The sequence below is a fragment of the Cavia porcellus genome, unplaced genomic scaffold (genome assembly GCF_034190915.1).
Source record: "Cavia porcellus strain 051 isolate PalLab524CR breed Dunkin Hartley unplaced genomic scaffold, mCavPor4.1 scaffold_16, whole genome shotgun sequence".
Taxonomy (NCBI): domain Eukaryota; kingdom Metazoa; phylum Chordata; class Mammalia; order Rodentia; family Caviidae; genus Cavia; species Cavia porcellus.
In genome coordinates this window covers 17231881-17243978 of record NW_026947499.1, presented here as the reverse complement: position 1 = coordinate 17243978, position 12098 = coordinate 17231881, and the positions used below count along the sequence as shown (strand labels likewise).

The window sequence follows — 12098 nt, the reverse complement described above, 5'->3', positions numbered from 1 at the left end:
TTTGAGTCCAGTTTCGTATGTAAGAAAATGAGTAGTTACGGTCTTAAAGTTTTATTCTTGGTCAGAGGATATAACTGAGGCAGAGGATTTGCTTAGCATGCATGAGGCCCTGCCTTCCATCCCAGCACTGCTAGAAAAATAGCATAAGTTAAATCTGTACTATACAGCATAGTGACTGACATAAACTCAATAAGGTTAGCTGCTGTTATTTTCATCCGCTACCACTGTCGGCTCCTTAGTCAGAATATCTTTTTTTTTTTTTTTTACCCAGAGTGTTAGTAGTTAAATCTTGATGTAATATATGCACAGTAATTAGAAATTGATTTACATCTTTTAAATTGACCTCATACTTTCTATTCAGACACAGTTGATGAAAAAATTAAAATAGCATATAGTATGCTATAATTCAGTTGAGCTGTTTTTTCTGTGATGCAGATGGTTGTTTATGATGAAGTAGCCATAGGTTGAGCCCTTCGATTGGTCGTTTAAACATCCATTTCAGTATTCCAAACTTGCTGCTTATGAAGCACTTACCTGGGGTACAGTTTGGATGGAAGCACAGTAAATATCATTATGATGTATTAATATCACATGTTACTATGTAGCAGTAATAATAAATTATGATTGTGGAGCAAGTTAAGAGAGAGAAAAGGTATAAAGACAGGATAGACTCTTCTAGGTCCAGCCAAGCAGTTTTATAAAGTTAATAAATTACCAAGTAAGCTGGAATAAAGGCCCCTAAATTATATGACCCTGAGTGGCTCTGAAGGTACAGTCTTCTTCAAAGGTATTATTTAAACAGCTTGCTGTAAACTGTACAGTGTAGATAATGTTACTGAGCCCCAGTTACACTGGCTTGGAATCTGTTAAATGCAGGCCCAAAGATGAGATTTTGGTAAAGCTGAAAAGTAAGACTTCCATAGCTTGAACTGCATTTAGCCAGATTTCTGTTTTGTGCAATGGTGATGTGTGTCTACTTTTAATGATCAGTCAAGACATTTTACTTGAGCTTGTTTAAAGCAATAAAAAATTTAAAGTCAGCTTCTGGTTGAAGACCTAGTAAGTGGCTCCCCTCTTCCCATTAGGCTTTATTATCTTGCCCAAAGCTTTTGTGTGTCTGCAGCAGCTCTTACCAAACCAAACTTTTAGAAAAGAAATCAGCCAGAACAGGTTGTAAGCTAACTGTGATTACCTAATATTGTATTTAAAAAGAAAGGAAACGTTTTACCTCAAAGTAGCGAGGATAGAGTTTTTAGTTGTCCTCAGCTAATAGCAAATTGGAGTTATATAGCCCTTTAACAATATCATACCATCAGGAAGAATAGGAGAAACTAACAATCTATAATAGCTAACCCCCAGGGATGTTGGTGTTGGTGTTTGTTGTTGTTGTTGTTGTTGTTGTTGTTGTTGTTATTATTATTATTATTATTATTATATCCCTAAGTGAATTTGAAGTCTTTTCAAAGCATGCCCACCAGGAAGCAGTCTTCATATTCTATTGACTACAGACAGAGCCTCATGAAATGCATCACCAGTCCTAGTCATTAGGTTTGCCATGAGGAAATACTAATTAAAATTTATAAAAGACCATAGAAACTGGGTGTTGTGGCACATACCTGTAATCCCAGCACTCTGGAGGCTGAGGCAGGAGAATTGCTGAATTGGGGCCAGCTTGGGCTACATAGGGTGTTCAAAAACAGCCTGAGCTACACATTGAGACCTTGTCTCAAAAAGCCAGTTGATCAATGACCATAAAAATGAAAACATGTACTAATAACTACAAGTGTCTTGGCAGAGGAACTACTCACAAAACATTGTATCTAATTTGTTGTGAAACTAACATTGACAGAGTTTGTCTCCTGCAGTAGGAGCTGTTAGTGTACTTTTTTTGTCCCCTGCCAAAGTGTCTTTTCTTTAATAGATAGAAAAATATAAGTCCACCAAACACATGTGAGATGACCTTTGTAAAATCCAGAGCTTTTTCAAAAATTAGACGTGTCCAGGAAAGGTAATGCGTGAGAATCCAGACCATATTCTAGTAGAAGAGGCTTAGGAAGTCAGTCATATCTAAAGATAGCCATCCTTTAGTTCTGTTAGGGAAATTCACCCATTGGGGCTGCCCTCTGGCGGGACAGCTTGCTAATAGCTAATTAGCTAAAACTTAAAGGCACCAGCTTGAAGCATACCTAACCAGTCTAAACCCCACAGATTAGCGGAGTCATTCTTTCCCTCCCTTCCTCCATCCCTTCCCAGACTGGCTTCAAACTCACATTCCTTTTCCTTGACCTTCTGCATACCTGGGATTACAGGACACTCTTGCAATTAAGGATATTGCCAGTTGTGGCCAGCACCAGAAACAGACAGGGGAGTTTCAGCATCTAGGGTCAGACTGTCATAGTTGAGAGCTAGATCTTTTGAACCAACCAGCAAGAGGATTTGAATGAAAGTGGTGGAGAAAGCAGTTGTCAGTATGGCCCACGCCCTGAAAGTTTGATGAAGAACTCCTACCAGGAAGGGTTGTGATCTCTTCAAAATAGCATCACTCCTCTCTTAGAAAGAGGAATAAAATTTAGCAGTGCTCTGGTTCCTCCCAGGAACTTTTTAAAGGCAGGACCAAGGAATAAAAGGAGTATTCTTTTCTTTAAAATCTGCTGTTTGGGTCCTACTTAACAGAACTCTCTAGAGGCACTTGTAGTTCCAGCCAAGGTGCTGTAACAGGACTGAGTTATCATTCCACCTGAAACAATACTCCTGCCCCCCAAACCCATAACATAATGCAGTGATTTTTCAAGATGCTGTCAACAGAACACAGTGATCCTGACCAAGGTCATAGGGCAACAAGGGAAATTCCCTAAGGATTTGGATCTTAAAAGAGTCCAGAAAGATCAAGGCAGCTCAAGTTAATAGAACACAGTACAAAAGAAAAGAAAGTTGCAAAGAGAACACAGTACAAAAGAAAAGAAAGCTGCAAAGAGAGAAAAGGAAATCCCAGAAATCTGCAGACAAGCTCTTGAATATTCACCAGAATATTTATTAGTACTTGCATGTGAAGAAATGACGCTAAGGTAAAAGAAAAAATAATGTGAAAGGATTAGAGAGAAGAGTACCTATCCCCACTGACCAGATTGGAGCATTGATAAGACAGCTGAAAGGAACTACCATACTCAGAACACCCCTTTCAATTACCTCATCATAAAAGCAAGACCTGAACAAATTATTCTATATAACAGCATCTCAGATAAATGCATAAAATACATGAACAGTTAAAATACTGAGCTGCCAGTAGAAGCATAAAAATACTAAAACGAAGTAAAATTGATAGTATCTGGCACATAACCCAAGATTACCAGACCCAAGCAAGAAGGCATGACCCATGATGAGAATAATCAGAATTAACTCAGAGCTGACACAGATGGTAGAAGTGCATCAAAACAGATACAACTACAGCCTATATGGAGAAAAAGCAAATACATGGAAGATACAAATCAGATCTATAAAAATAAAAATGTCGCCATCTGAGGCGCCCCCCCTTCCCCCATCTCTTGGTGCTAGGAACTGAACCTGGGCCTCCACACATTAAGCTATATCTGCAACCCTTCTTAAGCTTTTCATTTTCAGATAGGACCTCACTATCCTTGGAATTCCTCTCCCTGAGCTTCCCAAAATGTTCTTTGGTATTAACAGTCATTTGCTACCTTGCCTGGCTTATTTTATCTGTGATCTTTTTTTTTTAAAGGAACACTGCATGGGATTAATGGTAGCTAAATATTGTAGAAGTAAACATTAGTGAATTTGAAGGTACAGCAGTACAAACTATGGGTAGAAAATACAGAGAAAGGGAAACCAGTAGTAGCCTAATGTATAATTGTACTTGCTGAAAGTAGAGAAAAAATATTTTAAAAAGTGACCAAATTTTTCCAAGTTTGTTGAAAAGTATAACCACAAACTCAAGAAGCTCTATATATTCCAGGTATAAGAAACATAAAGAAAACCATGCTGAGTAGTATACGTACTTATAGTTCCAGAATTCAGGAGGATCATAGTTTGATGACAACCTGAGCTAATTCAAGGTCATCCTGAATTAAAGAGACCCTGTCTCCAAAAACAAACAAATAAACAAAACTGATAATAGCTTCAAGGGGAGCTGGGTATGGTGGTACATGCCTGTAATCACAGCACTCTGGGAGTCATGAGGCAGGAAGATTCCAGGTCGAAGCCAGGCAATATAGTGACTCAAGACCCTGTTTCAAAAATTTAAAAAGGGCTCATTATGAAGGCCCTGAGTTTAGTCCTCAGCGCTGCAAAAGCAAAATAAGTCCACAAATATAGTTGAATATAATGGTAGAATTTCTATAATGGTACAATAAGTAGGCAGAAAATCAGCAAGGATACAATGTATTCAAACAATATTCTTAGTCATGTTGGCCTAATTGATGTTTACAAAATGTGCTAACAAATGAAATACATTCTTACATATACCTGGAATATTTACTAATGTCTTTACCTCTCCAAAATACAGTCTACAAGTCTCAGTTTACAAAGTGTGATCGCTAATGAAGTTCAGCATGGCATAACAAAATATAGACTAGTTGAGCTTAGACAACAAATACATTTTCTGAGTTTTGAAAGTTGAGATGAGGGTGTCAGCATAGTTAAATTTTGTTTTCCAAAGTGGCTGCGTAAGTTTATGCTACCAGTAGCAGTGTATGAACAGGATTTGGTTTGGTTTTTGCCATACTGGGTATTGAACCCCCGATCTTTACACTAAACTACATCCTCAATCCTTTTTTTATTTTTTTGAAACAGGGTCTTGCTAAATTACCCACACTGAGCTCAAATTTCTTGATCTTCTTGCCTCAGCCTCCCTGAGGACCAGAATTGCAGACTTTGTCCTAAGAGCCTAGTTTTATATCTTGGCCAGCATTTGATTAGACTTTTTTTTTTCATTATGCCCATATTAGTGTGTATGAAAAGTTCTCTGTATATTCTATCTAGATACAAAGATTCTTATCAAATATGATTTGAAAATATTTTCTCCCATCTCATGGGGGTGTCTTTTTTTATGTGTGTATGTCATTTGAAGCACAAAAGTTTTTGACTTTAGTAAAGTCCAAATTTGTGTATTTTTGTCATGTTTTTTGGCATCAAATCTGATAATCCACTGTTACATCCAATGTTACAAAGATTTACCCTGTTTGTGTGTGTGTGTGTATGTGTGTGTGTGTGATTGAACTCATGACCTCGTGTTTGCCAAGCAGGCACTTATGCCGCTGAGCTAAACCCCCAGCAGATTTACCGTTTTCTTCTGTTTGTGTAGATGTTGGCCCATGGATGACTTAACACGTTCATAGTAATTCATAGGTCTTGAGGCCAGGTGGATTGAATCACTGGTGGTACATGCCCCCGTTGGGTAGCTTTTTACTAATTTTATTAGTAAAAGAACCCATAAGGGTAATTAGACCTATTTGAACTACTGGTGGTACAAGCTATGCAGTGGGACAGTCACACGTGTATCACTGGTGGTTCAAGTCGGTGGAAACATGTTAAAATACTTAAATAAAATTTAGAATTCAATTCCTGTCACACTAGCCACATTTCAGATGATCATATTGCTCAGGTCTAACACCTTGGTTGGTGTGGACATAGAACATTTCTAGCACCATGGGAAGTTCTTTGAAAGATAGCAACCTCCATACAGGAACACACTAGCAGGAAGTGAGCCAAGAATGAGAACAGGTTGTCCACAGAAAATAAATAGCTGAGCAAGTGCACTGTGCACACAGTTGTTCACCAGATGATGAATTCTGCGTTAACATGAGATGACAACGGCTATTTCTTTCATGATGTCACTGTCAGTAAGATTTCAAACCCCTGTATTTCCTGCTTTTTCTCCCTAGTTCCTGCCTTTAACATGCCATCTCTTTAACTTCTTTTTCTTTTCTTACTATTATTTATCTGCTTTCTCCTTTGAAAGTGAAACCCATGTGTCATGTGGGTTTTGCTTACTCTTTGCCCTCTAGTGCTAAGACGCATAAAAGAAACTTTAGTCTTTGTTGTTGAATCAGAGAAGACAAGGAATAGGAAAAGGAGGGCTTTCACTAGCTGCTGCACAGAGTAGATTGGTACACCAATATACTGCTTTCCAAAGGAAGCAGTTGTATGGCAGATAAAAGTCTCAAAATGTGCTTGCTGTTTGATTCCACATTTCTCCTTCTAGGTTTTGATCATAAGGAAGTAATTAAGAATGTACACAGTGTTATAGCTGGAATATTCAGCCATATTGGAATGCTTTCATCTTTGGTCAGGAACATTTATAAGCTGACATTTGGAAGAAATGTAGCTTATTTTTTTACATGTGACAACAGGAACTATTTTTCATAGCTCAGAAGACATCTTCCTTTCTTAATGGCCTTCGCATTTTTAAAATACTGTCTAAAACTTACCTGTAAATTCTTTCCCCACAGGTCCCTTAATATGGACTTTGAAAATCAAGACAAGGAAAAAGACAGTAACAGTTCTTCTGGGTCTTTCAATGGCAACAGCACCAATAATAGTAAGACATTTTGTGTCTGTTAACTTTCATCCATGTAGATACCGTGATCCTTCCACTTCATAGTTTATTGGGCTCAAGTTTTTACGGTTGGTATCATAAGAAAATCTAGGCTATGGTCTGAGTTGGAGCTACTGTACTGATTTCTTGCATATGGCTAAAAGCTTGCTGCTGAGAGTGTAAAGATAAGACATTAGTATCTGCTTGTTTATGCCCTCATTTAGATACTTCTGTTAAGTTGGTAATTTTGTGTGGATTATAAATTCATTTGGTGACGGTTAAAAGTGAGCTATTTGAAGTACTTATATAGCTGAGTATCATTATTGATACCTCTTGTGATACTTGAAATCTTACAAGAGCCAAGCATGACCTCAAATCCTAGCCTCAGGAGGCTGAGCCAGGAGAAGTCACTGTGAATCTCAGGCCAGCCTTAATTTGGTGAGTTCGGCCAGCGTGAACTACATAGCAAACTCTGTCTCAAAACAAAAAACTAATGCATTTACTTTTAAAAATAGTTTACATGTACAGTGGAATATTATTTTGCATTAAAAAAGAATGATGTACTAGTATGAGCTGCAGTAAGAATGAAACTCCAAACAGTACGCTGAGAGAAAGCCAGACACATTACTGTATGAGCAAGCACGTCTGTATGAAATTTCTGAAGCAGCAGATCCATAAGGTGGATTAAGGTTACCTAGAGATAGAAATGGTAAAGAGAATTAAACTAAGGGATCTTATACAGGTGATGAGAATGTTCAAAAACTAGATTACGGTGATGATTTCACAGGTGGTAGATTTATCCAAAAATACTGAGTTATAGACTTAAAATGGTTAGACTTTATAGCATGTAAATTATACTTCAAAAAACATACCTCAGCAGAGTAGTAGAAAATTTATGTCACTTATTGTGAAAAGAATTATATTAGAAATACAGAGATATAGAGGTTGGGAGTAGAGTTCAGTGGTAGAAAATACTTAACTTCTCATGCACAAGGCACTGGATTGTTTTTCTTTGTTTTGGAGACAGGTGTCATTGTGTAATTCAAGCCAGCCTTGAACTCACTTGTAGCTCATGCTGGCCTCAAACTCGAGGAGATCCTCCTGCCACAGCTTCTCAAGTGCTGGCATTACAGGTGTGCATTACCACACCTAGATAGGCCCCTGGTTCTATCTCCACCACCACACAAAGCAAGAAGAAAGAAAAGTTGTTTGATCTGACAGTATCACATTTACTTTCAGTGCCTATCATGCACTTAACAAAGTACAAGAGTAGTCATTCCTTTCCAAGATGTTTAAAAAAAATGTTAAGACTTAGTAAGTACCACTTCACCTTCCATACTTGAGGCAGATACGTTTTCACTGATGCTCATGATAGTTTTCTTACGAACAGGTAGCTATCATCAGTGGGTCAGAGTAAGCTGTAGAGATTAAATCACTTTGATATACAAAGGGAGTGAGAAAAAGGCAAGTCAATTTTGTTATCAACATATAGTGGAAAGAAGTTCCCTAGGATATTAATCATAATCTAAAGAGAATAGTATACTATATTTTAAAGCGTCGTTTTATTAATTCTGCCTCCTGTATAATGTTAAGTTGGCCTCCACAACGTATATTTCCTCAGCCAAATGTGGTGCCACATGCCTGTAATCCCAGCAGTTGAGGAGGCTGAGGCAAGAGGATCACGTCAAGTGCAAGGGTGGACTGAACATAATAGAACCCTGTCTCAAAAACAAATAGAAACCTACATTTCTTCAGTATTTACTCTCAAGTCATGAGTACCAAAAAAGATAAGGACAGATTAGGATAAAGCACAATGCTTTCCTTCCTCATAATAAGAACAAATATTGGGGCCAGGGATTTAGCTTAGCAGCATAAGCGCCTGTCTGGCAAGTTCGAGGTTGTGAGTTCAATCCCCAGTACAAAAAAAAAAACCAAGAGAAAAGAACAAACATTATGAAAGAAACTGCCATTGTAAAGAATTGATTTTGGAATATAACATCATTTTAATTGAAGGGATAGAATAGAAAACATCATCTTTGTCAAAAATCAAAGAAATAGTAACAACCAGAAAGATGAACAGAAGAACACAATCTTTTGTGCAGGTGCTATGGAGATTAAATAATTAACAGTGCAGTAGAATTAGGGCAAAGATTCTAAGGAAAATTAAGTTGTAAATTTAATGTTAAAAGACTGCATTTGCTCATTCTCAAAATCACACAAATAAAAGAATTTGTGAAAAACCTGAGAGGAAAAGTATAATGCAGGCCAGCATCATCAGTTGTTAAGGATGAAGGATTTCTTACAGGTTATATGCTGCAGATATGTCAAGAATTAAAGCTTAGTGTGCACACACTCTAGAAGCTTGAGGCAGGAAGATCACAAGTTTGAGCCCAGCCTAGGTAATATAGTGAGACTGTATCTCAAAAACTTAAAAATTTTTACTTATATACATACATACACATACATATATAGGCAAGAGGTATAGCTCAGTGCAAAGGCCCTGGGTTCAATCCCCAGTACTTATTAAAAAAAAAAAAAAAAAGTCTTTGTTTACAAAAGAATCTTAAAGAAATATTAAGTGATGACAGGATTAGATGGGCCATCTGGCCAAAAAGCCTAAACTCCCAAAAAGGAGATTATCACTTCTGTAGGCTAAAGGGTAGAATAAATAAAATGACCCTAGGATATTTGTCCCAAGACTAAAAAATTACTACTTCTACTTGTTTGGACAACACAAAATTACATCGAAGTCAGGGGGACCATAGAACAGACCTACTCAGGAAAAGCAGGAAAATGAAAATGAAAAGCATGATGAAATAGCACTGTGAACTACCAGAACAGCTAGATGTAGAGCAAGGAAGAGCCCTCTTTAGGCTCTGGAGAGAGTGCACGTTCTCAGAATCATTTTAGAAAACATTTTGGCACTATGTATTAATGGTGAAGATAAAAACACCCTTGGACCCAACAGGTCATTCTTGGCTATATACTAACAGATACAGGCCATGTGTACAAAAGTCACATAGAGCAAACAAGTCAGCATTATTTGCAATAGCCACAAGTTTGAAATCGACCAAAATGTCAGTCATAGAGTAGACGTTAATGTATTCATACAGTGAAACCAAATTCAAATAAAAGCATGGATGATTCTCCCAAATAATGTTGAGTAAGGGGAGAAAAGCCAGGTTGCAAAAAATGCTACATGGTTCAGTGTGTTATCTATTCATGAACCAGGCAAAGTAAATGTGATTATTTATGGGTGCTTGTTGGGGTGGAATACATAAAGTAAGAAGAGAGTTTCACAGAAGCTGGTGTAGTAACTGCCTTTGGAGGAAAGAAATATGACAGGCAAGGTTCCTGAGGTCAGTCGGTCCCTGCATTGATGTGTGACGATTCGTTGAGCTCCCCTCTTCTCCCCACTTCTATTCTTCTCTGTGTGTGATGTTTCACAGTAAAAACCACTGGAAAGAATATCTGTCTGTGTCTGTCTCTGTCTCTGTCTCTCTCATTGCTCCCTACCTTATTGGAACTCTTGTATCTGCCCCAAGAAGTCTGTATAAAGACATTCCCACTCACGCAACAGTCCTTTGTTTAATTAGCATTAAGAAGATGAAAGACAAATGTACCCCATTGTTTGACATCTTAAAGTCTTTTACTTCATGTGTAATTATTTGATCTATAAAGATTCATAGAAATGTATATTAGAATTCATGACACTCCCTCTCTTACCCTGCAAATGCCAGAAGATTTGGAAATTACTGTTTTAGTCCTTCCTAATGCTACTACAGTAAGTATTTGTAAATATTTAGACAAAGATACAAAATCAGCCAGGTGTGGTGCTACATACCTGGAATTCCAGCGCTGTAGAGAGCCAAGACAGAAGAATCATAAGTTTGCGCCCAGCATAGGTGACTTATCAAGACTTGGTCTCAAAAATTTCTTTGAAGAAGGGAAAGGGAGGTAGCTCAGAGTGAAGACCCTGGGTTCAGACTACAATACTGTACAAGGGGACAATGCAGTTGAGTGCATGTAAGTCTTCTGAATTATGGGTACTCTGTTTAGCTTTGTTGTAGTTTGTTTTTGTAAGCTACTGAATTTGTCTAAAATTTATAATTAGCTCTTTCTCCTGTCAGATCATTATCTTTAATCCTTTTGAAGTGCCACACTGAAGTCAGGTATACTGTTTAAGGTAGCAACTGAAGGAGTTTTACTTGCCCTGTGATACTACTTCCTGCTTTAAAATCTTCGGCCTCAGCCTATTGAGTGCTGGGATTACAGGAGTGTGCCTCCACACCCAGCTGTAGGCCTATAGTATTTAAAACTCTAGATTATTCTAGTGAGTGACCAAAAACTGAGAATTACTGTGCAGAATTTCATATTCCAAGACAGCCACCCATTTATCTCCCAAGTTATATCTTAAAATGCTGGCATGAAATAATTTTCTTGATTTGCTGCTTACAACTCTTATTCCTTATTCATGCACTTCCTCATTAAACATAAACATGAAGTCCACTAATTGAGAAATTAGTCGGTGGTTTAAACTACCTCTTTTATCAAATCTAAAAACAAGATCTAACAAACATACTCAGATTAACTAATCTGAGTTTTTACTACCTCTTAATACTGATTTGGGTTATTTTTGAGACACATTCTCACTAAGTTGCCCAAGTGGGATTTAGACATCTGATCCTGTTGTCTCAGCCTCTTTGAGTGCTGAGATTACAAGTGTGCCCCAACAATGTCCAGCTTTGGGTTGGTTTTGTTTTGTTTTGTTTTGTTTTGTTTTTTGGTGGAAGTGATGATTCTGTGTCTGTTTCTAGTCATCTGGATGGTTACTATCAGAAGGTAGTAATCTGTTCTGATACATCTTTTTTGTGCACTTAATTGTAGTGAAAGCACGGAGGTGAGAAAGGACCTCATAATCTCATTGGAAAAAGAAAATCACAGGGCCTTGGATAATCTGTACATTATATAGCACTCCGAAGAACTACCTGCATTTTAATGAGCTAGTGTATATAAAGTGTTTAGGCATAGTGTCTGTTAGGTAACAAGTGGTTAATATGTCGCATTTTCTGTTTTTCAGGTATCCAAACAATTGACTCTACCCAGGCTCTGTTCCTTCCAATTGGAGCATCTGTCTCACTTCTAGTAATGTTCTTCTTCTTTGACTCAGTTCAAGTAGTTTTTACAATATGTACAGCAGGTAAGTGGAGTTTCCCTGTCCATTCTTAGTATACAAAAAGGAAAAACTTAAGATCTACATAGTATACCATGCAAGTTTTTCTTCCTAAATCTGGCTTTTTCTCTCCCAGCCCCAAGCCTCCACTTAACAACTCACCATCTGGGGCTGGGGATTTAGCTCTGTGGCATAAGCGCCTGCCGTGTAAGCTGGCAGTCATGAATTCGATCCCTGGTACCGATAAAAACGAAAAAGACAAAAAAACAAAACAAAACAACTCATCATCTGTTTGGACCTCTTAACACAGTCTGAAAGAAAGGCCAGGAATTTGAAGACTCATAAGCTTTTTGACATCAACACAATATTGCTTTA

General features: G+C 37.7%; 1 protein-coding gene across 3 annotated transcripts in view; it reads left to right on the top strand.

Moving 5' to 3' along the window:
- Sppl3 (signal peptide peptidase like 3) overlaps nucleotides 1–12098 on the top strand; it is a 111670-nt gene that overhangs the window by 81905 nt on the left and 17667 nt on the right. For all 3 annotated transcript variants that reach the window (XM_063225776.1, XM_063225775.1, XM_063225777.1), the window contains 2 exons: nucleotides 6465–6553; nucleotides 11631–11750. In XM_063225776.1, the coding sequence (XP_063081846.1) occupies nucleotides 6465–6553; nucleotides 11631–11750 (209 nt within the window). The remainder of the gene's footprint in view (nucleotides 1–6464; nucleotides 6554–11630; nucleotides 11751–12098) is intronic.